This window comes from Podarcis liolepis, assembly GCF_965112155.1.
Source record: "Podarcis liolepis genome assembly, chromosome: 14".
NCBI lineage: Eukaryota > Metazoa > Chordata > Lepidosauria > Squamata > Lacertidae > Podarcis > Podarcis liolepis.
In genome coordinates this window covers 49,425,466-49,449,311 of record NC_139569.1, presented here as the reverse complement: position 1 = coordinate 49,449,311, position 23,846 = coordinate 49,425,466, and the positions used below count along the sequence as shown (strand labels likewise).

The 23,846-nt window shown below is 42.5% G+C and overlaps 1 protein-coding gene across 1 annotated transcript in view; it reads left to right on the top strand.

Moving 5' to 3' along the window:
• The first annotated feature begins 3,843 nt into the window (after nucleotides 1-3,843).
• The window catches only part of RAB8B (RAB8B, member RAS oncogene family), a 37,597-nt gene continuing 17,594 nt past the window's right edge, over nucleotides 3,844-23,846 (top strand). Inside the window, exon 1 of the mRNA XM_083476033.1 lies at nucleotides 3,844-4,097. Within this exon, the coding sequence (XP_083332159.1) occupies nucleotides 3,974-4,097 (124 nt within the window). The 5' untranslated portion in view covers nucleotides 3,844-3,973. The remainder of the gene's footprint in view (nucleotides 4,098-23,846) is intronic.

Sequence of the window (23,846 nt, the reverse complement as noted above, 5' to 3'; positions counted from 1 at the left end):
TTTACAACTTGGAATAAGGCAAAGATCCAGGGTCTAAGATGCTATGCAAAACGCTATCTTCTTAATTTTAAATGCTTTCTGTTTCCTTCTCCTTTGTATTTTTCACTTTTATTTGTTTATTATTGCATGTATACCTGACCTCTCCTCCATGGAGCTTAAGGTAATGTACATGGCTTTTCCCTTCGCCAGCCCTGTGAAGTACATTAGGCTAAGAGACTGTGGCTGACCCAAAGTCACTCAGTGAGCTGAGTGGGGATGCAAGCCCAGGTCTTCCTTATTGCTTTCAAACTGAAACACTCCTATTTCTCTCTATTGAGAAGAAGAACATCTGTGGCACCTCCATATGTTGCCGAACTCCTATAAGCCCCAGCCAGTATGACTAGTAATCAGTGACGATGGGCCACAGGTTTTCCATCCCTGGCTTAAATCCCTCCTTCCATAAATGGGCTTGCTTGTTTCTTTGTCTCTGGAGCCTGTAGGTGCTCTGCTCTAACAGACCCTCCAAGTGCCCCTATTTTCCAGGGGCAGCTCCAGATTTACAGAAGCCGTCCCCATTTCTGATTTGATCCCAGAATGTCCCGCTTTTCCTTGTTGTTGTTGTTTAGTCGTTTAGTCGTGTCCAACTCTTCGTGACTCCATGGACTAGAGGACACCAGGCACTCCTGTCTTCCACTGTCTCCCGCAGTTTGGCCAAACTCATGCTGGTAGCTTCAGTAACACTGTCCAACCATCTCATCCTCTTTCGTCCCCTTCTCCTTGTGCCCTCCATCTTTCCCAACATCAGGGTCTTTTCCAGGGAGTCTTCACATGAGGTGGCCAAAGTCTTGGAGCCTCAGCTTCACAATCTGTCCTTCCAGAGAGCACTCAGGGCTGATTTCTCTAAGAATGGATGCGTTTGATCTTCTTGCAGTCCATGGGACTCTCAAGAGTCTCCTCCAGCACCAGAATTCAAAAGCATCCATTCTTCGGTGATCAGCCTTCTTTATGGTCCAGCTCTCACTTCCAAACATCATTACTGGGAAAACCATGGCTTTAACTATACAGACCTTTGTTGGCAAGGTGATGTCTCTGCTTTTTAAGATGGTTTGTCATTGCTTTTCTCCCAAGAAGCAGGGCTTTTCCTTAGGACGTCCCTATTTTCATTGGAGAAATTTTGGAGGGTATGGAGTTATGCAACCCCCGAGCCAAGGGGATAAATAGCTATAAGACATCTGAAGGAAGCCCTGTAATGCTTTTTGTAATGCTTTATTATGTTTTTTATATACAGTATGTTGGAAGCCACTCAGAGTGCCTGGGGCAACACAGTCATGTGGGTGGTATAAATAATAAAGTTGTTGTTATGGAATAAAAGGTAAAGGTAAAAGACCCCTGACAGTTAAGTCCAGTCGTGAACAACTCTGGGGTTGTGATGCTCATCTCGTTTTACTGGCCGAGGGAGCCGACATTTGTCTGCAGTTTTTCCAGGTCATGTGGCCAGCATGACTAAGTCGCTTCTGGCGAAACCAGAACAGTGCATGGAAACACCATTTACCTTCCCGCTGGAGCAGTACTTATTTATCTACTTGCATTTTGATGTGCTTTTGAACTGCTAGGTTGGCAGGAGCTGGGACCCAGCAACAGGAGCTCAGTAATTGGAGAAATGTTGGAGCATATGTGTAGGTGCTGTGGTGCTGTAAAGCCAACCAAACTTTGAAAATGCTATGATTCTGTGGGAAGTGCACAGACATCGTCCCCACAGATCTTTGGTGCTGACATTCTTGGAACATTGCATTCCTTGAAAAATCAACAATGCCACTGAAGAAAGCAGAAAAGACAACAGAGAAATCTGAAGGTGTGGGGCAAAAGTTTAGGTCTTTTATCAACGGAAGGGACATGGATGAGAAACTACCAGAAACTCATGGACTTTGTAGAGAGACATGTTTCAAAGTCATTTTCTGGTTTTATGGCTAATTTAAATTGATTATATCTTTTCTATATCTTTTGTAACTTCATTGCACAAAAACCACAGAAACCATGGTGTGAATCAGTTTATAAAAGTGTTGAAATAAGTATTTGTTTATTATTATTATTATTATTATTATTATTATTATGCCCTTCTCTTCTGGCTGGGTCACCGCAGCCACTCTAGGAACTTCCAACACATTTAAAACAAAATAAAACATCAAAAACCTCTGGATACAGGACTGCCTTCAGATCTTTTCTAAAAGTTGGGTTTTTGTGTACTGTCTCTTAGAAAATCTAAAAACAAATGAACTATAATGAATTATATTTGAATAACTTTTACTCTGCTAAACCACTGAAATTAATGTCAGTGATTAAGTTATATTAGTATCTGTGGGACTACTCTAAGTAAAAGTTAGTTGAATTCAACACTAAGTTTATTTGTATCAGTGGTGTAGCGTGGGTTCTCAGCACCCGGGGCAAGGCAATTAATTTGTGCCCCCTAACCCGTGGATTTTAGCACTCGAGTCTCTTCCGCGCCCCCTCAGATGTTGCGCCAGGCCCCCCTGCACCCCCCACGCTACGCCAGTGCTCCCACCACAAGTCTTCAGGACAGCCATCCGAAGGCTGGCGCGGGGAGAAGGTCTTTCCGCCCCACCGCCAGGCTTCGGAGGAGGTCCGAGGACAGTGGGGTTCCTGCTTTGAGGAGGGCCGGCCAAACGTGCCCCCCAAATGTTGCGCCCGGTGCGACCGGCACCCCTGGCACCCCCCACGCTACGCCACTGATTTGTATACCACAGCATCAGCACCGGATTTAGGGTGGTGTAGACCAGGGGTAGGCAACCTAAGGCCCGTGGGCCAGATGCGGCCCAATCGCCTTCCCAATCCAGCTCGTGGACGGTCCAGGAATCAGCGTGTTTTTACAGAAGTAGAATGAGTGCTTTTATTTAAAATGCATCTCTGGGTTATTTGTGGGGCATAGGAATTTGTTAAACCCCCCCCTCAAATATAGTTCGGTCCACCAGATGGTCTGAGGGACGGTGGACTGGCCCACGGCTGAAAAAGGTTGCTGACCCCTGGGTGGACAGTTCCCTTGCACAGGGTGTTGAACTGGGGGGTCGAAAAATTATAATAGTAATATGTAGTAATAATTTTTAAATCTATATTTAAATGGGCCATTATATGAGGCTGAAGGTGAGGAAAGGGTCTCCGTCTGCACAACTCTTGGCAGAAAGTCAAAACCAACAACTCTTGGCTCTTTCTCTTGGGCAAATGTTTTCTTTTCTAAGTGGCACTACTAAGTCTCATGTAAGTAAGAAACAGTGACTGAGTTTGCTTTTTCTCCTCCTCCCTTCCAATCAATTTTTCTTCTACTATGTCTTTTAAATCATAAGTGTGAAGACAGGGACTCCTTTTCTTTTTATACCACTCTGAGAGCCACTTTTGGGGCTGGCTTTTTAATTATTATTGTTTTTAAAACATTTTAAATAAATGAATACATTTGCACTCGAAATGTCAGACAGGAAACAAATCTAACCACAACAGTGCAATGACAACGCAGATCAAAATTATTTGAATTATAAACTTTTATTAATAATATGTCTGTATTAATTATTATCCCCCCTCCAAAATATAACTGGACAACTATTCAGCAATTAGCAGTTTGTTGACATTTCTGACTTTGCACTATATTACTAAATAATATGTACATAATAGTATGGCTTCAGTAGTACCAATCCCCAGCGCTGGCCGCCGTCCATCCCGGCCAGGCCTCCTCCCTCCCGCCTTGGAGGCTGGGATTTCGACGGGGCGATCGCGATCACTTCCTACAAGCAAAACTGGAAAAGTCCCGCAGGAAAAACCACGACTCCCAGAGGCCATTGCGCGGGCGGCGAAGGGGAGGGAGGGAGCGGGAAGGCGGGGCTTCCGCCGTCGCGCGCGCCGCTGGCCTCGCCGCCCCGCCCCTTCCTGTTCCCCTCCCTCCTGCTAGTTCCCCCTCCCCTCCGGCTCCCGGCCGCCAGTCGGAGCGAAGATGGCGAAGACCTACGACTATCTCTTCAAGCTGCTCCTCATCGGCGACTCCGGCGTGGGCAAGACCTGCCTGCTCTTCCGCTTCAGCGAGGACGCCTTCAACACCACCTTCATCTCCACCATCGGTGAGGCGGCCTCGGCCTCCCTCGGAGGGGCGCTTCCTCAGGCAGGCGCCTCGGGCGGGGGGCGGCTTCCTCGCCTCACGGAGCGCAGGCCCGGCCCCCGGGCGCCTCGGGCGGGGGGGGGGGCGGCCGGCTGGGTCCTCGGGGGCCACGGGCGTCGCCGCGAGCCAGCGAGGGAGCCGGTTTCCGTTTCCCTTTCCCTTCCTCCCTCGCGCCCCGCCTTGTCCCTCAGACCGTTTTCTGAGGGTAGAATTGTGGGGGTTTCTTCGCGCGACGTCCTTCCCGGTCCCCGTTATGTGGCGGTGGGGCTTCGGCGGGGCCGCGGAGGCCTTGATCCGGCGCGGGGGGGGGCGTGAGAGGAGCGGGCCCTGCGCGAGTCTCCGGCCCGTGACGCGGGTGTCTCCTCTTCCTCTCCGCTCTTCTGCCGCCCCCCCCCCTCGCCGCTTTGTTGTGGGGATTTGTGCGGGAGGGCGGAGAGCGCCTTTTAGGCGGGGATGCTCTCGCCGCCGCCGCGGCGCTGGGACGGGACCCTTTTCTCAGAACCGGAGGTCTGTGGGTGGCCCCTTCCCGCCCCCGGAGACGCCTGCGCGGACGCCCACCTCCCTGCCCCGGAGAGAAACAGGTTCGTTAGTCCGTTAGGCTGACCCGCTTTCGGCTGCCTTGGAAAGCGCACTTTCCGACGACCCCGTCACCCTTTTGACACTCTTGCCGCTTGACACGCCTAGAAATGTTGCCATCATCAAATGTCATCTTGGCCCCTGTTGGGCGGGGCGGAGGGTTGGAATAGGCACTTGTTTGGGGACACAGGGAGGGATTTGTCACTTCTGTTAAGACGCAAGGTTGGAATGATCCTCCTGCAAGCTGTTCTGCCAGTGCTCCTGACCTAGAGCAGATTTTGGGGGGGAGAGGGGAGGTGGAAACGTGCTGTTGCACTAGTGGGAACCCTTGCACCGACTTCCACTAGCATTCTTTATAAAGTGCCTAAAACTGCTCAGTCCTGTACAGAAATTATGTCATTTGAAATGACATAAGATATGCTCTCCGTCTACGGTTATGGCATGATGTGAAGGGAAGGAGAATCTGACCTAGGTGAACAGCAGTCAAAATTGGCCACGGGAACTTATCTCGCTGTGCAGGAGCTCTGATACAGTGGACGACTGGAATCATTTTTACTCTGATAGCCAAAATGGGGAAGATAGTGATGGATTTGAACTTTACCACTAGTTGATACTTTTGTTATACATATCATGAGTGAGTGGTTGCTAGTTACTCTTTTCAACTACAGGTTACATACGCTTCAGGTTACAGACTCTGTTAACCCAGAAATAGTACCTCGGGTTAAGAACTTTGCTTCAGGATGAGAACAGAAATTGTGCTCCTACGGTGCAGTGGCAGCAGGAGGCCCCATTAGCTAAAGTGGTGCTTCAGGTTAAGAATAGTTTCAGGTTAAGAACGGACCTCCGGAACGAATTAAGTACATAACCAGAGGTACCACTGTATCCTTTATGTGCTATCTCGCAGGATGCCCATATTGATAGATGTTTTATATGCTCAAGTCCAGCTTCACAAGTTAATTTGTTCTGTCTGCTCCCTCTTGCTGCAACACTTGAAACACTTGTGCATTGATGCAGGTTGCAAGCATGGTGCCCTCCAGATATTGTAGGCAATGCTAGTTGGTGCTGATGGGAGTTGAAGTCCAACAATATCTGGAGGACATCACATTGGCTACGTCTCATAGAAACTTGTAACATCTAGGTGACTCTTCTGAGTCTGATTTAGAATACATTATATGGCCAAGTTTTGAGTCTTGTTTCCTTTTTTTAAAAAAAACCTGTAGCTCACTAGCTAAATAGTGTGTTCAACTACCTGCTTAATACTATGCTGTCAAGCTGTAACCAAAAAAGGGAGTTGACTGAGCCCTTGACATACCCTCTTGAATGGCTACTATGACAGATTGGCAGGTTAAACGTTTTGCAGGCCTGCCTTATTCTGATAGTTCAGAGTGGGTAACATGAAACTTCCTGTCTCCCACATAAGGTGTGAGGAATTAAAGAGAAAAAAATATATATTTTTAAAGCCAGGGGCAGGCATAGTTCCTGTCTGGCCTGACCATAAGCATAGGGCTAGGTACTAAGAACAAAAGAGAAGTAGAGTTCTGCTAGATCAAAGCAAAGGTTCATATTGTCCGTCATCTACTTCCCAAAGGAAACTCACAAGAAGGACGTGAAGACAACATAGTATTATGAGAGAGGGAGAGAAAAAGCAAAACTTCACACAATGTATAATTTGATATACCTCTATGATTTCTCTTACTTGCCCTTTTTATTTTTATAAACAACAAAGTTCCAAATGTTGTAACCTGTCCTTACGGGAAAATAGTCCCAGCCCCCTAATCATTTTGTTTGCCTTTTTCCAGCTCTACAATGTATTTTTTAAATTTACAGTCGTGTTGCGTTAGGTTCATGTTGCGTCTTTTCGGCTTGTGAACACGGCAAACCTGGAAGTGTATACCTCCGGGTTTCACCGCACACGCAGAAGTGTTCTGCGCACTTTGTGCATGAGCAGAAGAACTCTATTGCGCTCCATGCTTGCGCAGAAGCGCCTCTAGTGGACTTTTCGGGGTGCAAACGGCACCCCAGAATGGATCATGTCCGCAACTAGAGATACCACTGTACTGCAACCAGGACTGTATACAATATTCCAAGTAGGGGTGCATCATAATATTTGTATAAAGACTTTACAATATTGACAGTATTACTATATTTTTCGCTCTATAAGCCGCACCAGACCACAAGACGCACCTAGTTTTTGGAGGAGGAAAACAAGGAAAAAAAATATTCTGAATCTCAGAAGCCAGAACAGCAAGAGGGATTGCTGCGCAGTGAAAGCAGCAATCCCTCTTGCTGTTCTGGCTTCTGGGATAGCTGCACAGCCTGCATTCACTCCGTAAGACGCACACACATTTCCCCTTACTTTTTAGGAGGGAAAAAGTGAGTCTTATAGAGCAAAAATTACTGTATATTCAATTTCTTTTGTAGTGATTCCTAGCATGGAATTTGCCCTTTTTGCAGCTGCTGCACATGACAGTGTAATGCAAACAAGCAATTGTGCAGGTTCCTGAAGCAAAGACTGTGGTCCCAATACTTCTCCTCCTTCTGCCCCGCTACCTAGGACTAAGCCATGGTTCATCTTAACATTACATCTGAATCTGGGCTTGTGGATTGTCTCACCCAGAGAAACCACAAGCGGTAAGCTGAGAACAAATCTTCATTACGCTTGTGGTTTGTCTGGACTGAGACAAACCATGATTCAGGATTTGTATATAACACTAAGCCAAACCATGGAATAGCCTTGGGTATCATGATGGCAGCAGGAGCATGCGAGGAGTGCAATAACCTCAGTCTTATGCTCATTTACATTAAGTCACAGTTTAGCTTACTGCTGCATGCATGTAAAATTCAGATTTTTATTCCCGCCCCCCAGTATACATCACTTTTGACTAATTTACCTTGAGTTACAATTGGCATTTTATTTCCCGTTTTCCCAAAATTGGAGAGTTCCTTTTGGAGCCCTTTACACAATGACACTGTAGGTCATTTATGAATTTTAAAATAGTATTGGACCTGCCAAATATCCTTTGGTGACTCTACACCTTGCATCCCTCCATTGTGAGAGTTGCACATTTATTATTACTCATTGGTTCCTGTTATTAAAAGTTATTGATCCATATGGGGATTGCTTCCATTCACATGCTTCTTCTCACTCTGAAATGTTAATGAGACAGGACTTACCTTTGCTGAAGCCATATTGATGAAAGACTTGTTCTTATGCTTCATAAATTTTATATTTAACAATTTACCTAGAACTGATGTTAAGCTAATCAGCTTGGATCCTTTAAAAAAAACAACTGATTTTACACTGGTCACTTTCCAGAATGGGTCTATCCAAGTGAATAATTTTTTTCTTACTTGGAGTGACGTCCTCCTTCTGAGATGTATATTCTCCATGATGGCAGAGCAGTTATTGCCCTGGGAGTGAAACACATTCTCAAAGGCCTTGTCACAAATTTGAATCTCTTTCAAGTTCTCCAGGGCATCTCCATGGCCGCGAAATTAGACTGTAACTGTGCCCAGCTGTTTGAGGCACAGGACATAGTGGTGCTTGTAATCTATTGTTTGAAAAGTAAGAATAGAGTAACACTTTTTCATTAAGGTATTATTACAGTGATACCTCGGGTTACAGACGCTTCAGGTTACAGACTCCGCTAACCCAGAATAGTACCTCGGGTTAAGAACTTTGCTTCAGGATGAGAACAGAAATCGTGCTCTGGCGGCAGCGGGAGGCCTCATTCGTTAAAGTGGTGCTTCAGGTTAAGAACAGTTTCAGGTTAAGAATGGACCTCCGGAACAAATTAAGTTCTTAACCCAAGGTACCACTATATTTCTTTTGCTGGTTATACAATATTAAAAATGCTGGTTTGTACCCTGCTTTAAAGCAGATACATCAGAGCATTTAAACAAAGAAAACTGCTGTAATGCCAGAGCATTTTCATGACCAGAGGTAATAGATTACCATAAGTGATAAGGGAGTAGGAACAGTCTTAATGAACCTCTGAACAACCTGTAGGACTTGGTTGTAACTTGCACTATTTTCATTTCACTGTTTGAGTAGCTGCTAAGAAGTCAACAGGGCGGCCTTCAGGTGTCTCATTCAGTGCAAGGGCATTTTGCAGGTGTTTTTTGAAATACTTTTTAAAAGCAACATTACAAACAGTTATGCCAAACAGTAGACAATTAAATCACAAGCAGGCAAGACATCAAGACCACATTATTGGGACCAGGAATGCCCAAGGTTGTGCTCTCTAGATGTTGCTGGTCCTGGACTGCAATTCTCAACAGCCCCAGCCAGCATGGCTGTAGTTCCATAATATCTGGTGGCTCAACATTGGCTACTCTGAGACAGCCCAGCCATGGTCGTTTATAGGAAGCTGCCTTATACCAAGCAGACCATTGAGCTCATGCAGCAGCTTTCCAGATTTTCAGATGGGAGCCCGTTTCAGCTCTACCTGGAGATGCCAGGAATTGAATTTCAGATCTTTTGTATACAGAGTATGTGCTCTACCTCTAAGCTATGGCATTTTTGGAGTTTGCTCCCACAATATGTCACAATGGCGATCAACTTGGATGGCTTTAAAATAGGATTACGGTATACAGATTCATGGAGGATAATGCTACCAATGACTACTAGCTACTGTTGAAGGAAGTATATCTCTGAATCCCAGTTGCTGGCAATCACAAGGAAAAGAGTGCTTTAGTGCTCAGTTTCTGTTTGCGGGCTTCTCATATTGGGCATCTGGATGACCATTGTGAGAACAGGATGTTGGAATAGATGGGCCACTGGCCTGCTCTAACTGCTGTGTTCTCCAGATGAAAGGTTTTTACTTTCAGTGGGCCCATTCCTAGGGTTGAAATTCCCAAAAGATTCTGCTACCACAGAAGAGACATGACATTCACTCATTAAGTGAATAATGGCACCTTAAACAAGCCTTCCTTAGCTGAGCTCCCTGTGGGGAAACAGTTGATTCGAGGAAGGGTGTTCTTTTGTTTCTCAGGGAACTGTCATAGTAACTGACATAGTAAAGTTTTTGAATGCTGAGTGTACTAAAATGGTCAGGAAATGGAAGAAACCACAAGAAAAACTGCTCAAGCTGGGTGTCTTATTAAGCACTAACTAGCTGCAAGAAACCAAGCATAAGCTGGAGTCTTCTTGTGTTCTGAGGCTCTGTGGTTTTCTGGCCCTGCTGGTTTGTTTTGTCAGGATAGGAAGATACATTGGCATTTGAAGCTCCAACACTTTGAGATTGTTCTTGAGTTTTAATTACCATGGTTAAGTAAATTGAGTTTCTGCATGGTGAAACCTTTATTATGTACTGTTCTGTCTTTCTGTTCATGTCACATGTGCTTGTATTTTCATGTCTATCAATTTGATAGTAGCACCTCCAAATGTGCATTTGATTTTAAATAGTTTATTTAGCTGGTTTTCTCAGATAAGATAGAATTCTCACATGCATAGACAGGAAAGAAACTACAAGGCATTTTTAGTGTTGTATATGAAAATTCCTCCGAGGGCTATAATCTTAGAGCATTACTATGCCACCTAAATATTTTAAATGTCTTCAAGAATAGTTGAGACATTTATTAATTGAAGGTCAGTGGTTCCCTGGATAAATTTGCCATCATGTCTAGATTTGTAAGTTTTCTATGCACTAAAGGCAGCACTGTCAATGTGGCATGAGGCTGCTGCCTTTAGAAATGTTCCAGATGCCTGGGCAGCTAAGAAGGACTTCACTTAAGATTTTGTTGTTCTTTTTCTTAATTTATCTGAATGCCAGACTATTCCCAAACTCTACTGGTATGCTGTTTAAAAAATTTTGTTGGGAGCCTAAAAGACAGTGTACACATGTGAGTAAGTCACCTGACTGCTCAGTACTTGATGAATTACAACTGAATGCATGAATTGACTCCTGCATATTATACTTATTTGGTGGAGACCATTGATCAACTTTCAAGAGATTTTATGCAATTATATAGTGACTTAAGCAAGCTGCCTCTGTACATGATCTGTCAAGTTTCACTTCCTCTTTAGAGGAGAACTGCGTAATGGCAATAATTTCCACTCAAGGAAGCTGTAAAATCCTGACTACAGAGTGCTTGACTCAGTTATGTTTCCGATAAACATAGCCATTTGCAGAGATACAAAAGGAGATTATTGCTACAGATTAATAAAGTGTAAGGGAAATAGGCAGGGTTGTAAGAGCATGAGACGCTAGCTTTGAGCTTCAAAATTCAAGGGCGTCCTCTTGGTAGTTCCTCTGCACCCAGAGGCTCAGGGTGTGGCAGCCCAGGAGAGGGCATTCTCTGTGGCATCCTTTAAGCTTTACAATTTCCTCCCTACAAGAGTGTGTATTCCACCATCATTATACTTCTTATAGAAGTATATTTTTATTTTTGTAAGTGCTTTCAAACTGTTTTCAATGTGGTATCTGAATGTTGTAACCTGCCCTGGGACCTTAGGGTGAAGAAACAAATAATACTGTTGCTGCATGATATATAGAACATAAGAGGATACCTTCTGAATCAGAACACGTGCCCAAATAGCCCATCGTTCTATTTTCAAAGTGGTCTTTGAGAAGTGCATAAGCAGAACATGGATGGGTCCAATAGCTTGTGATCCTCCGCAGCCACCACTGTTCAGAAACATACTTTCCATCTGCTAATCAGGGTACAGAGACACACATGTTTGACTGTGGTATCATAGTTCTTATCTGTGTTAGGCTTGAATTAATCTATTGCTATGTGATGTTTGTCAGATTAAATGTGTTGGGTTTTATAATACCCAGTGAGAGAGTTGTTCTCTCCAGAGATTGTTGGATTTCTTCTGCTGGCAATAGTAACATAGCAAATTTGTGGGTTAGCTTTCTTATCCACTGGGAGGAGTTCAAATTCAATGCAGAAACTTGCTGACTATGAAACAAACTTTGGAATATTTACATTCTTATCCAAGATGATATCAGTATCTGGCAGTGTGTCCACAAAGGCTGTTTGTATGTCAAATGACTGGAACAGATTAATATTTTTTTTACAGAGTTTTTTGCCTCTGGGTTTCATTCTGCCTGTCTCTAGTTTGTTTGATTAAGATAAACCTTTGCATTGGAGCATCAGCTTCTAATAAACAACAACAAAAACCCCTCGTAATTTGGAAGACAATATAAAATGAAGGAGAGCTGTAGTAATAGAGAGACTTTGCTTTAGAAATTCCAGTTTAGTATGATAGTGTCATACTTAATTTAAACTTATAACAACTCTTTGGTGGTGTATTGTATCATCGTATCTAATAAGTCAAGCTTTTTCCTCTCAGAATTGTATGAAAAAAATCTGTCAACTGCTGATTCTGAACTTTCAGTTTGAGTTTGAAGGACTTCATAAATTAGAAAACTCATGAATTAAAACAAGCTTCTCAACTATTTTTCATGATTGTTGCTGTGGTTGTGTATTCAAATATGCATCCATTTTTCTCTGTGTGCAGAAGATGGAGGCATTTGAGATGCTTGGTGGCTTTATGACCATGTCACAGAGACAAGATATTTGGCAGACTCCCAGACTGCGCTCTTGAATCAAATTCCTGAAGATGTTGTGCAACATTTTGGAATACATTTCCAACATAGCCCTTAGGATGTTGCTTGCTTAGTAACTGAATCAAATTCTATAGAAATCCTCATTAGTATCATTTGAATGTTTGCTCAGTAATATTATTTTAATACTTTGTCTTTAAAATTAATTATTTCTGTGAGAAAATGTTCTGAGTGTCAAGTTTTTATCCATTTCACACCAAGCTTCCAAGCATTCCATGCCAGGCCTGGGGTGATGGAAGTGGGAGGAGGGGCAGGCTAGGCCACTTGGTTTGCAATGGCCTATCTTGGCTTTCTGTAGTAGAGTATTGTATTCACCTTAAATAGCTTACCATTCCACAGCCATGTTAAAATGCTAGTTTAAAACAGCTTCCATGTTATGCTTATAGATGCAATGCTTCTGTGCTATTGAAATGTGAACATTGCAACTCTTCCCTTTTATATATGTTGACAGGTCTTTTGGTGAAATGGCTTGGGTTGAATGGGAGAAGCATCTGCACCTTTTGTCTTTCCACATGACAGATGTCTGAAGGCATCATCCCAATTCACAATTGGCAGATGGAGCTTTCTTATATGCCGCTGTCTCATTTGACTGACATGGAGACAAATGTCTTGTTTAAATATCAATTAACCCTTAATGACTTTAGGAATCAGTGCAACTTCTGACTGAATAGCATATGCTCTGAGGAACTTACTGTGAGCCAATGAAAAACAGCTACCATACCTTGATCCTTTGTGTTCTTCAAAATAAGTATTTTGCACACATTGTTATTTGATGGCTGGATGTGGATTGAATGTGTGTTTCTGAAGCTCCTTGCTGAGTTTTCAAAGCAAAGCACCCTACCCTAACTTTAGATCAACCTCTGATTGCAGGCAGACTTCTGTTTCTTGGGGACTAGCAGATAGCATTCTCCAGTTCACCATTATCTATGGAATTCTGTAGTTAAATAACTTTCCTAACATCAAGACTCCTTAGCATATGCAGTGTTTGCAACAAAATGTATATAAAGACTCTTACATAGGACTATCCAGCCTCCCAGTTATTTGCTTCTCACCGATTTCTTTCAACCCTTAAAAAGGGACATACGTTAGGAACTGTACCTGGGAATGATTTTGCTTTGCATTACTCTGTGTGTGGCTTCTGTGCGGACAAGGAATGCTTTGCCTCTAGCTAAAGGTAGCCTCTGAATGTAAGGTTTGCCTCCATTGATTTACCATTGTATAACTGCAATATACATTTGTCTATATTGAACTGAACTTTAATATCTGGCTGCCTGAGAGATGCTAGCAGGTTTGCAGTTTGATAAACTGTCAACATAATTTCCGACCTAAAGGGCATCTTTTTAAGCCACGATTTGCTATTTGTTTGGGGCACGTTAATGTTAACTGAGTTGACATTTGTTTGCATTCTAACTTGTGGTGTGATTTGGTTTTTAGGTGCACTTTAGAACATTCTAGTTGTTGAAGGAAAACAAGTGAGCTGGCTGCGTTCTTCTCAAATCTGCTAAAGAAAAGGGAGAAAGATTTTCTTCTCTACTTCCCTTTCTCATTTTGTCTGAATAGATTAACATTAAAGGTGGGGTGGTGCATAAATATTGCCTTATTACAGCTCTTGTTGGCGTGGATTTGCTGTGCTGTGGAATTACATTAGGAGAACTTTAAAAAGAAAAGTACTTTATATTTGTGAGTGCCATGCAAGGAACAACATGCCACTGGGACAATTCTGAGGATGACATATTTTGAGAGGCAAAACATTAAGTTAGCAGTAATTTGTTTGCTTTCAGAACTAAAATTTAAAAACAGAGAAATTGGTATTGGAGAAAATCTGCCACTTAACTAGTAAGACAATCATTTTGTAAGTCTTTAACCAACAGGTGACTAGACGATTTCAGTAGCCTTCCTAAGGCAGGGAATACCCTGATTTGCTATTTAGGTTTTAGGTTTTCTTCTGTATCTACCTGGTAATATTCAAGTGACTTTATCCACTGTGGCGTAAAGGTAAAGGGACCCCTGACCATTAAGTCCAGTTGTAGCCGACTCTGGGGTTGCAGCGCTCATCTCGCTTTATTGGCCGAGGGAGCCGGCGTACAGCTTCCGGGTCATGTGGCCAGCATGACTAAGCCGCTTCTGGCGAGCCAGAGCAGCTCACGGAAATGCCGTTTACCTTCCCGCCAGAGCGATACCTATTTATCTCCTTGCACTTAGACGTGCTTTCGAACGGCTAGGTGGGCAGGAGCAGGGACCGAGCAACGGGAGCTCACCCTGTTGCGGGGATTTGAACCGCCAACCTTCTGATCGGCAAGTCCTAGGCTCTGTGGTTTAACCCACAGCGCCACCCACGTCATTATCCAAATTTAGATAATGGCCAGGGCATGGAAGAACTTTTAGGCTTGCTTGAATCTCAGCTCAGAATAGTGAGGGGTCAGGGAGAGAGAACAGTTGGTCTTGGCTGCAGGTAAACTTGAGACTTATGGACCAGTTAGACAAATAGACCCCCTCCCCCCGGTTACATATGTGTGTGCTGGGATTCTCTTTAGAAATAACTTTGTTAATGCTATTACAGTGGTACCTCGGGTTACAGACGCTTCAGATTACAGACACTTCAGGCTACAGACTCCGCTAACCCAGAAATAGTACCTCGGGTTAAGAACTTTGCTTCAGGATGAGAACAGAAATTGCACAGCAGCGGCAGGAGGCCCCATTAGCTAAAGGTTAAGAACAGACCTCCAGAACGAATTAAGTTCTTAATCCGAGGTACCACTGTAATTTGAATGCAGGAAACGACTGATTTATGCACATCCAATTGACTTGTGCACCATGGTGACCCAGAGATGGCTGGAAAAGGGGGTGGAGCAGAGACGGAATGGGCTTATGTGCACTCTGCCAACACATGGGGGTAATCTTCAAAATTAGCCAAGCACATTTTGCACCTATCAGCTACTTGCAACCAAGTGAAAGGTGCCAGGATGGGCGCCTGACATCTCCACCATCTGGACGTGCATGCCTGGGGAATCATTGGATCTTGACTTTTTTTTTGCACACTAATATCAGATCCTGTAGAATTCTGTCAGTTATATTTTATCTGTACAATTGGACTGAATTTCAGGAACCAAAATGCTTTTTCTGTGCAGCCTGAGCAGGAGCAGTAAACATTATAGTTAATTGTTGTAGCTTTTCATTTGCCCCACCCCATTGCCCTGCTCACAGTTGTGAAGAATATTCTTGTGATTTCAATGGTCCATGTCACCATTAAGAAAAGGAGGTCGGAATAAGTCAATATATGTGTGGACTATCCCTGGATAAAGTGACTTTTCTTTTTAAAGTTCTCAAAGTTCTTAACCTAGCTCAAGGTTCATCTGAACTAGCCAGGTGTTTAACAGATAAATCAATCACAGTCAGTCCTTCATTTGAAAAATAAGACTTTAGAGCCGTACTGCCCTAAAATGGCAACTAGACATTCCATTTTGGCAACTGCAACCTTGGTTTAAGGAGCCTTTGAGCACCTAGCTGATATATCTGAGTTTCTAACACTGGCATGGGGGTGTATGCAAATCGGTTGTTGCCTGTATAAGCACATTGATCCTACAGTTAATGAACATTGCAGAACTATGACACTCCCCCTCTGCTCTCCTCTTCCTGCATGGTCTAGATGAGAGATAAAAAGTCTCTGCTTCTAACTTCACATCATGGTTAATAATCTTGGTTTCTTTGAATGAAACATAGTTTAACACTAACCACAGTTTCCAAATAAAGAATGCTCCTCTCAGCACACAAACCCATGGCTTTCTCATGCAATACTAAATTTTGTGTGAAGCAAACCAAACTCTAAACTGAATCAGTGCCCTCTACTAGATGCAGAGAATTTAAAGATGGCTTCCTATGTAAATGAAGAACCAATTTGATCATTGCCCATACATAAATATTTACAGCCTACTTACTCAACATAGGTATTTCATTTCTACCTCATATGTTGCTCTGGTCTACACAGTAACTATCTGCCCTTGCTTTGACCTATCAGTCATGGGAATTTCATTTTTGTTTGCTCCTTTCTTTTTGTGATGGCACGGCTGGGCCAAGGCAGAGGGAAAAGCAGACAGGAGCAATATTGGAAAGAGGGAAATGTGGAATTGTGTAGTGTGCAGGGTGTTTTTCCACACCTAGTGATACCTTCTGGTTGTAAGATCCTATATACTGTAATAATATTCTAATGAAATTATTTATATAGATATGTTTTAAAATCTATTAAGCAATGTTATGTTCTAAAATTTGTAAAAAATAAACTTGTCTTTAAAAATTATACAAAATATCTCCTTTACCCCTTCTATAACTAATGCCCTATTTAGTTGTAAATTAGCATTGCCTAGTGGTTGGATTTGCACAATTTAAAAATGTGAAGAATATCAATAGGAAACTTGATTTAAATTTGCCTTTTTTTCTTGCAGATTTAAATTATGAAATGTAATTGTTTCAAATCCCCTTGACTGGATTTTGCTGCAAGCAAGGTGGATTTCAGAGTTGTTTTTGGAGCTCAGCTGTTAAAAATGGAAGAATGGCATTGTCTGCAGTGTGCTGCTCTGTTGTTGATTTGAATGGGATTTTAGGGCTGCTTGGAAGAGGACAGATGAGCCAGGCTCTCTGTTTAATCTGTGGACTGGAGAGGTGGTCTTCCTCCTGATAATATTTTAATCTTTTCTGTTTAGTCACTGTTCATAGGTTTACTAAAGGGGGTGAGGAGCTACCTCTGCTGGGTTTAAAGGAGGAGAGCCTCCAAGACCAGTGACAGCCAGCACACGTCCGTCTGAAAATGAGCACTTCTTGAAAGTGAAAATTCATTCTCTGCTGGAATGGAATTCTGTTCAATTCCCTGTTAGCCCTATGAACTTCATATGGTTGCATTCCATACTGCTTATGCAATGGACTTCTCACAGTGAAATCCTTATACATCTTAATGAGAAGTTATTTGCATGCCTGAATTTCCCTGAACAATGATCTAACTGTTGGAAGTTTGCTGTTTGACTTAGGATAGTGGCTTGTAACAATTGCATGATTGATAGCTTGAAGAGACTATTTCTGTAAGTAGTCAGGTTAGCAATTTATTTCTTAAAGGGACACTGATACTAACAATAACACTTGAATTGGTTTAATTTGGCCTTGCTATCATAGCAATTCCACTTATGGCCACACTTCTGTGTATATTAGCATAGCTAGTGATTGCTTCTGCCGCTGGTACATACACCTTTGGTACGAAATGCACACAATAAATGATATTGGATTGCTCCCCTGCATATTTTGGTATGCCTTGAAATGGAAGTATGAATTGGATATATCCAGTCATCTTCCTAATATCTCAAAACATTACAGAACAAGGCCTTGCCAATTTGAGTCACCTTGAATGTCGAAGGACCTTTTCAGGGTCAGGGGGAGGGCCTCTTCTGACCCTGAACCTAAAGATCCAATGAAGCTTTGGCCATCTTGAGCTGTGAGGAAATGCTTCCTCCATTGCAGTAAATGATTTAGCATTTTATTCATGTTAATGCCCTGCCAGAACATGTGAGACGTACTCTTGAGGTTTTGTTGTAATTTCATCATTGGGACATTTTTGACAAAATGAGATCTGTAAAGGACTATATGAAACTCTCAAATTAGTTATTTTAGTACTTTATTCTGGAGGGTCTTATCACAGGCAAAACCTACCTGCAGAATCTTGAAGCACCTGCCAGCATTGCTATACTTGCTTTGACCTGGTTAGTGAGTCCTAAAGTGCACAAGAATAGAAAATGTGCACAAACTCTTTCTCCTTATCCACAGCAAGCTTAATTATGGAGCCTATCATACTTCACCTTTAATCCTTTTTGAATTCAGACCTTTATAATGTCTACTCATGATGGTACAAGTTCAATTGTATGGATCTTCTGGAACTAGTAAACAAGCTAATTGAGGCTATGGACATTGACACATTTGGAGCAGTTGGTGATGGTGGCAGAGGTTCTGCATGGAGCTTGTGACCTCAGGATCATCATGTGTATGCTGTTCTCCCTTCCACTCTCCAGGGCCAGGTGCAGGATTGTGGGCATGCTCCTAATACCAGGTAACTTTTATGGGGGGTCTCCTGTTGCTGTATATGAGACCCAAGTTACTGTTGAAACTACTCTTAAAATGTATGCTGGTCTTTGTATTGAAAGCTGTTAATGGGCTGGAAACAAATGTTAAAGTAATACTCTCCTTGAATAGTAAAGGAATTTACACCACCCTCCTTCAAACTATCCAGTTTTTGTCTTTTGGAAGGGTTCTTGCCTATTAGTGCCATACAGTAAGTTTTTTTGTGTATCTATCAAAGAAAATAAACCTGTATTTAACCCAGTATCCTTGCCTATTATTTGGCAATATAATAGGGCCAGCAGGCCATGATGTGTATGCTGGATTTGCTCCCCTCACTAAAAAAGGCCACAGTCATTGGATCACATGCTAGTTATCTTTTGGTGCTTCTATCCTGTGCTTTGGGTAAAATTGTTTGCATATCCATGAAAATGCCAATGGATATGTTTTGGGAGAAGAAAGCCAAAGGTTAAAGTTCAGGATAAGTTGCCTTTGTGACTTTGTACATCATGACACTAGTATGTTGCAATTGTACTCCACCCTCACAAATATTATGAATGTGCCTCCCGTAAGCATTATGTTCCTCAAATCTCTAGTTTTTTGCACAAGTAAGGATGTGCATAAGCAAGACTTGATATTTCTTTCAACTTTAAAGAAGGGAGGCTGAGCAATCTCATACTTTGGGAGTTTAGAGGCTAGTGTAAACATATTTTTAATTATGGAAGTGTAGTAGAGGAAATAAAAAGGGAAATTCCAGGCACTAGACTTGATCCTTGGAGTCCAGATTTGGTGCATTTATACCTTTCAGCACTTTCACAAAAGACTCATATACACATGTAGCAACTTGCAGGTATGTCTCTACATGTCAAATTTTAATCCCTGGACTGTAAAGTCAACATGATCCCCTCAGGGTTTTTCTTTGTTTTCCTTTTCAAAAAAATTCCCTGCCCACCCCTTCTTTGGAGGTTTTGAAGCAGAGGTTGGATGGCCGTCTGTTTTAGCTGAGATTCCTGCATTGCAGGGGGTTGGACTAAATGATCATTAAAAACACGGAAAACAAGGCAAAGGAGAATCTGGGGGGAAACATTAGGAATCAAAGAAGAGAATAAAGTAAAATATCTAGGAGTTTGGCTTACATCTAACAATTTAAGTCTTATTCAAGATAACTATGAAAAAAATGGACAGAAATGAAGAAGGATATGGAAAAATGGAACTGCATGAATTTATCTATGATGGGAAGAATATCAGCAATTAAGATGAACATATTACCAAAAATGATTTTTTTTATTTCAATCATTTCCGGTGATCGCTAACACTAATTGTTTTAAACAATGGGAAAAGGACTTAACAAATTTTATATGGCAAGGCAAAAAAGCCAAGGATTAAGTATAAAATACTAATAGATGATAGGAATAGAGGGGGTTTCTCGCTTCTCTATTGGAGATTTTATTATGACGGTGCATGCTTAGTGTGGCTAAAGGAGTGAGCGGAATTAAAGGATGTAGGAACTCTGGACATGGAAGGATTTGACCTAAGGTTTGGATGGCATAGCTATTTGTATTATGATAAGATCAAAGTACATAAGGGTTTTTAAAACCAGGTGACCAGGAGGAGTGTGTATAATGTTTGGGCAAAACACAGAGAATTGTTACAAAGGAAGATCCCACGTTTGATATCTCCAATGGACACGGTTGTGGTAAAAAAGAATTGAACATGGAGGAAAACGGGGGAACATAAAAAGACCTTGAATTTAAAGATAAATCTGTAAGACTTTAAAAAGAAGTGATAGGACTTGTCACAGATTGGTTCCAGTATTCCCAAATAAAGGAGATTTTTAAAAGAGACAAAGAAAAAGGATTTGTAGAATGTGGATCGGAATTTGAGAAAATAATATTGGGAAATAACAAAATAATAATAATGAAAGTATACAGAACTCTACTTGAATGGGAAAGTAAAGATGAATCTGTGAAAGAGGCAATGATACAACTGGGCGTGAGATTTCAGATATAACATTGAACTTTTGGCATGGTTAAAATTATGGAATGGCACGATAAAATTTTCGGCTGCCTATGCAATTCAAGAGAACATCTTCAAAATGGTATGTAGATGGTATCTTGATGCCAAATAAACTTGCCAAAATGTACAAGAGAGGATCCAATGCATGTTGAAACCATTTAGAAAAAGAAGGTTCTCTATATCATATGCGGTGACAATGTAAGTATGCAAAAAAATTCTGGGAAATTATATATGAGGAACTCAAAAAGATTTTTAAATTTACCTTCCCTAAAAAACCAGAAGCCTTCTTGCTGGCAATAATAGGGGAAAGGTATACCTAAGAAAACAAAGAACTTATTTTTATATGCAGCTGTGGCCGCAAGGATAACTTAATGCAAAAAAAAAAAATGGAAAGAAATTATTGTTCCGACTAAGGATCAGTGGTTGCAGAAGTTAATAGAGTTTGTTGAGTTAGCAAGCTTGACGGCCAAAATAAGAAATTATGATGAAAAGAAAACAAGAAGCAAGTGAGAGCTTTTTGAAGAATACTTAAAGAGTGGTATCAAGGTTAACTGGCAAGTAGGATAAGCCTATGAGAATCAGTAGACAAGACAAAGGGTAAGAAAAAGGAAATAATAAAGTGGGGGGGGGGAGAAAAAAGGTAAGGAGTTGTACCTAAGAAAACTAAGAATTTGAAAATAGGATATCAATGGAAGATAAGTCAGGAAGCCTATGTAAGACTAAGGCAAGACTTGTATGGATGTAATGTGTAAAATGGAAAATGAATGCACAAACACACACACACCCTCAGTAGGCCAGTGCAATATATCAATATATTGTTTAAAACCACTATTTAAAGAAAATCATGATAACCTTTAAAAAAAAAAAAAAGACCTGGCAATTTATTGTGAAACAAGCCGGGTATTGGAGAAGCTGGGGGGTGCCTATGCTTGGTCCAGTGCAGCCCTTGCTAACTTGGCGCAAGCTCCTCTCTGCCTCCTGCAGGCAGCGAATCACAAGAACTAGCTGTGGCTGAAATGATTGAGAAACCACATGCAGCGTTAACTCCACCTCCAGTTTCCCCTGCCTATGGCAGCAGCCGCAAGAGCAGGCTGGCAAAAAAAATCCAGAATCTCTGCAGCCAATCATCTGGTAGGTTGCTTAAGAATGCTGCTCCATTACTAGTCTGGACTTCTGGAGCCACTTTCCTCCTGTTCCTCCTCCTGTTCTCCCGTAAACATAAACTAAAAAGAAGCACCCTGCACTGGTCTTTCCCCCCATCTCTGTGTGTGCGCTGCTTGTGGGAGGGCAGTGGGTGTTGCGTTGGTTTATATGATTGTCTCCCAGTCTATCTCTCCTCCATCCCCAGGTTGGCTTTGGCGAGGGAGCAGCTCCTAGCTTACCAGTTTGATTATTAACAAAGCCAGTCCAGCAATCACTGTGGACTGAGCTCTCTCCTTCATTGTAAAAGAAAGACGTGCTCTGTGTGAAATGCTACTCTTTTCTCCCATCTGTGTTTGGGGGGGGGAGTTTGGGGGGTGTCTCTCCCCCTGGTGTTTGGTTTTGCAACAGAGCAGCTCCCAGCTCACTGGTTTTATGATTAACTAAGCACAGAGCCAGTCCAGCATTCACCGTGGGCTCTCACCAATGGTTGCTTTTCATAATAAAAAGAAAGACACTGCTCTGTGCTTGAGACGCTACTCTCCCCCCCCCATCTGTGTTGGGGGGACAGTGGGTGGTGTGTGTGTGTGATTGTCTCTGTGTCTCTCTCTTCCCCACTCCCCAGGTGTTTGCTTTTGGGACCAAAGCAGCTTTCTCAGTCTCTCACACATTCAGTCAAGACTCAGTGTTGAGTTATATTTGAATATCTAAAAGTGTGATGCTGAATTGACTTTTTTCTTGTTTAGTACGTAATGTAATTCATTTTTTAGGGAACATTCTCTTACCTTACCTATGATGTGGAGGAAATAAAGGGGCATATATGATTCCTTCTACAGTTTTTATTTTAGAAAATATATATGCTAAGTTAAACATTATTGGTACAGTTCAATAACATAACAGTTGTAACAATATGCTAAAGGTAAGTAAAACTATCAGTTTTAAAGTTAAACCTGTAAGTAATAAGTTACCAGGTCATTACCACATTCACTTCTACATAGCTTCAGCCTTATTTCACATATCGTGACATATCAAAATATTGTGATGTTTAGCTAGTGATGTATTGTGATGTTAAAAATCAGATACTTCTCAGCTCCCATTGCATCTGCTAGCTCTCACCCAGCACAACTTTTCAGAATAATTAGGTCTTTAACGTCCCCAGTGGGACAGCCAAATTTAAATACGAATTTGACCCATAGCTGTGAGGCATTTGCAAGCTTTTTTGCGGAGAAAGTTCTGCTGCCGTGACCTCCCTGCCAATTTGGATACAGTAATAGAACTGGAGGCCCCTCTACTGTCCTCGGGTCCAATATTGGACCATTTCGACCAGATACTCCCTGCCGATGTGGATAGATTCCTCCGAGCTGGAAGGCCCACCACTTGCCTCCTCGACCCGTGCCCGTCTTGGCTGATTAGAGCGTGCCCAGACGAGGTGCGGGTCCCCCTGGGTGAGATCATCAACTTGTCCCTTGGCACAGGGACATTCCCAGGGGAGCTGAAGGAAGCAGTGGTGTGTCCGCTCTTAAAGAAAACATCATTAGATCCTTTAGCTCTATCCAATTACCGCCCGGTTTTGAATTTTTTGTACCTGGGTAAGGTAATTGAGAGAGCGGTTGCTAAACAGCTTGGTAGGTTTCTGGAGGAAAATCGGCTTTGGATCCATTCCAGTCCGGCTTTCATCCTGGTATGGGACTGAGATGGCTCTGGTAGCCCTAACAGATGATCTCTGTAGGCAACTGGACCGAGGCGGGTTGGGACTGCTGATTCTTTTAGACTTGTCAGCAGCCTTCAGCATAGTTGATCACAATCTTTTGGACCACCGCCTTGCTGACATGGGGATTCAGGGCACAGTCCGACAATGGCTGCGTTCCTTTATCTCAGGTCGGGGACAGAGGGTGGCGCTAGGGGAGGAGATGTCGTCGCGGCACCCCTTGGTGTGTGGAGTGCCACAGGGCGCAATCCTTTCCCTGATGCCTTTTAACATCTTTATGCGCCCCCTTGCCCAGATTGTCCAGAGTTTTGGGCCGAACGTCCGATGCAGCTTCCGCTTGAGTGCAGGAAGCTCCTGCAAGCAATTAGAAGTCGTGCCTCAATTGTCAAACATTTCAGAAGTCGAACGGGCTTCCAGAACGGATTGCGTTCGACAACCAAGGTTTGACTGTATTAAACTTGAGTTCTTTCTGACAGAGGGGCCGCCACACAGCTGAAGATGGTATTGGACCTATGAGAATTAGCACCAAAAGCCATCCTCTGTGGCTACAAATAAGATATGAAACATGCCTTGTAGTGGCACCTTAGAGATGAATAACTTATTG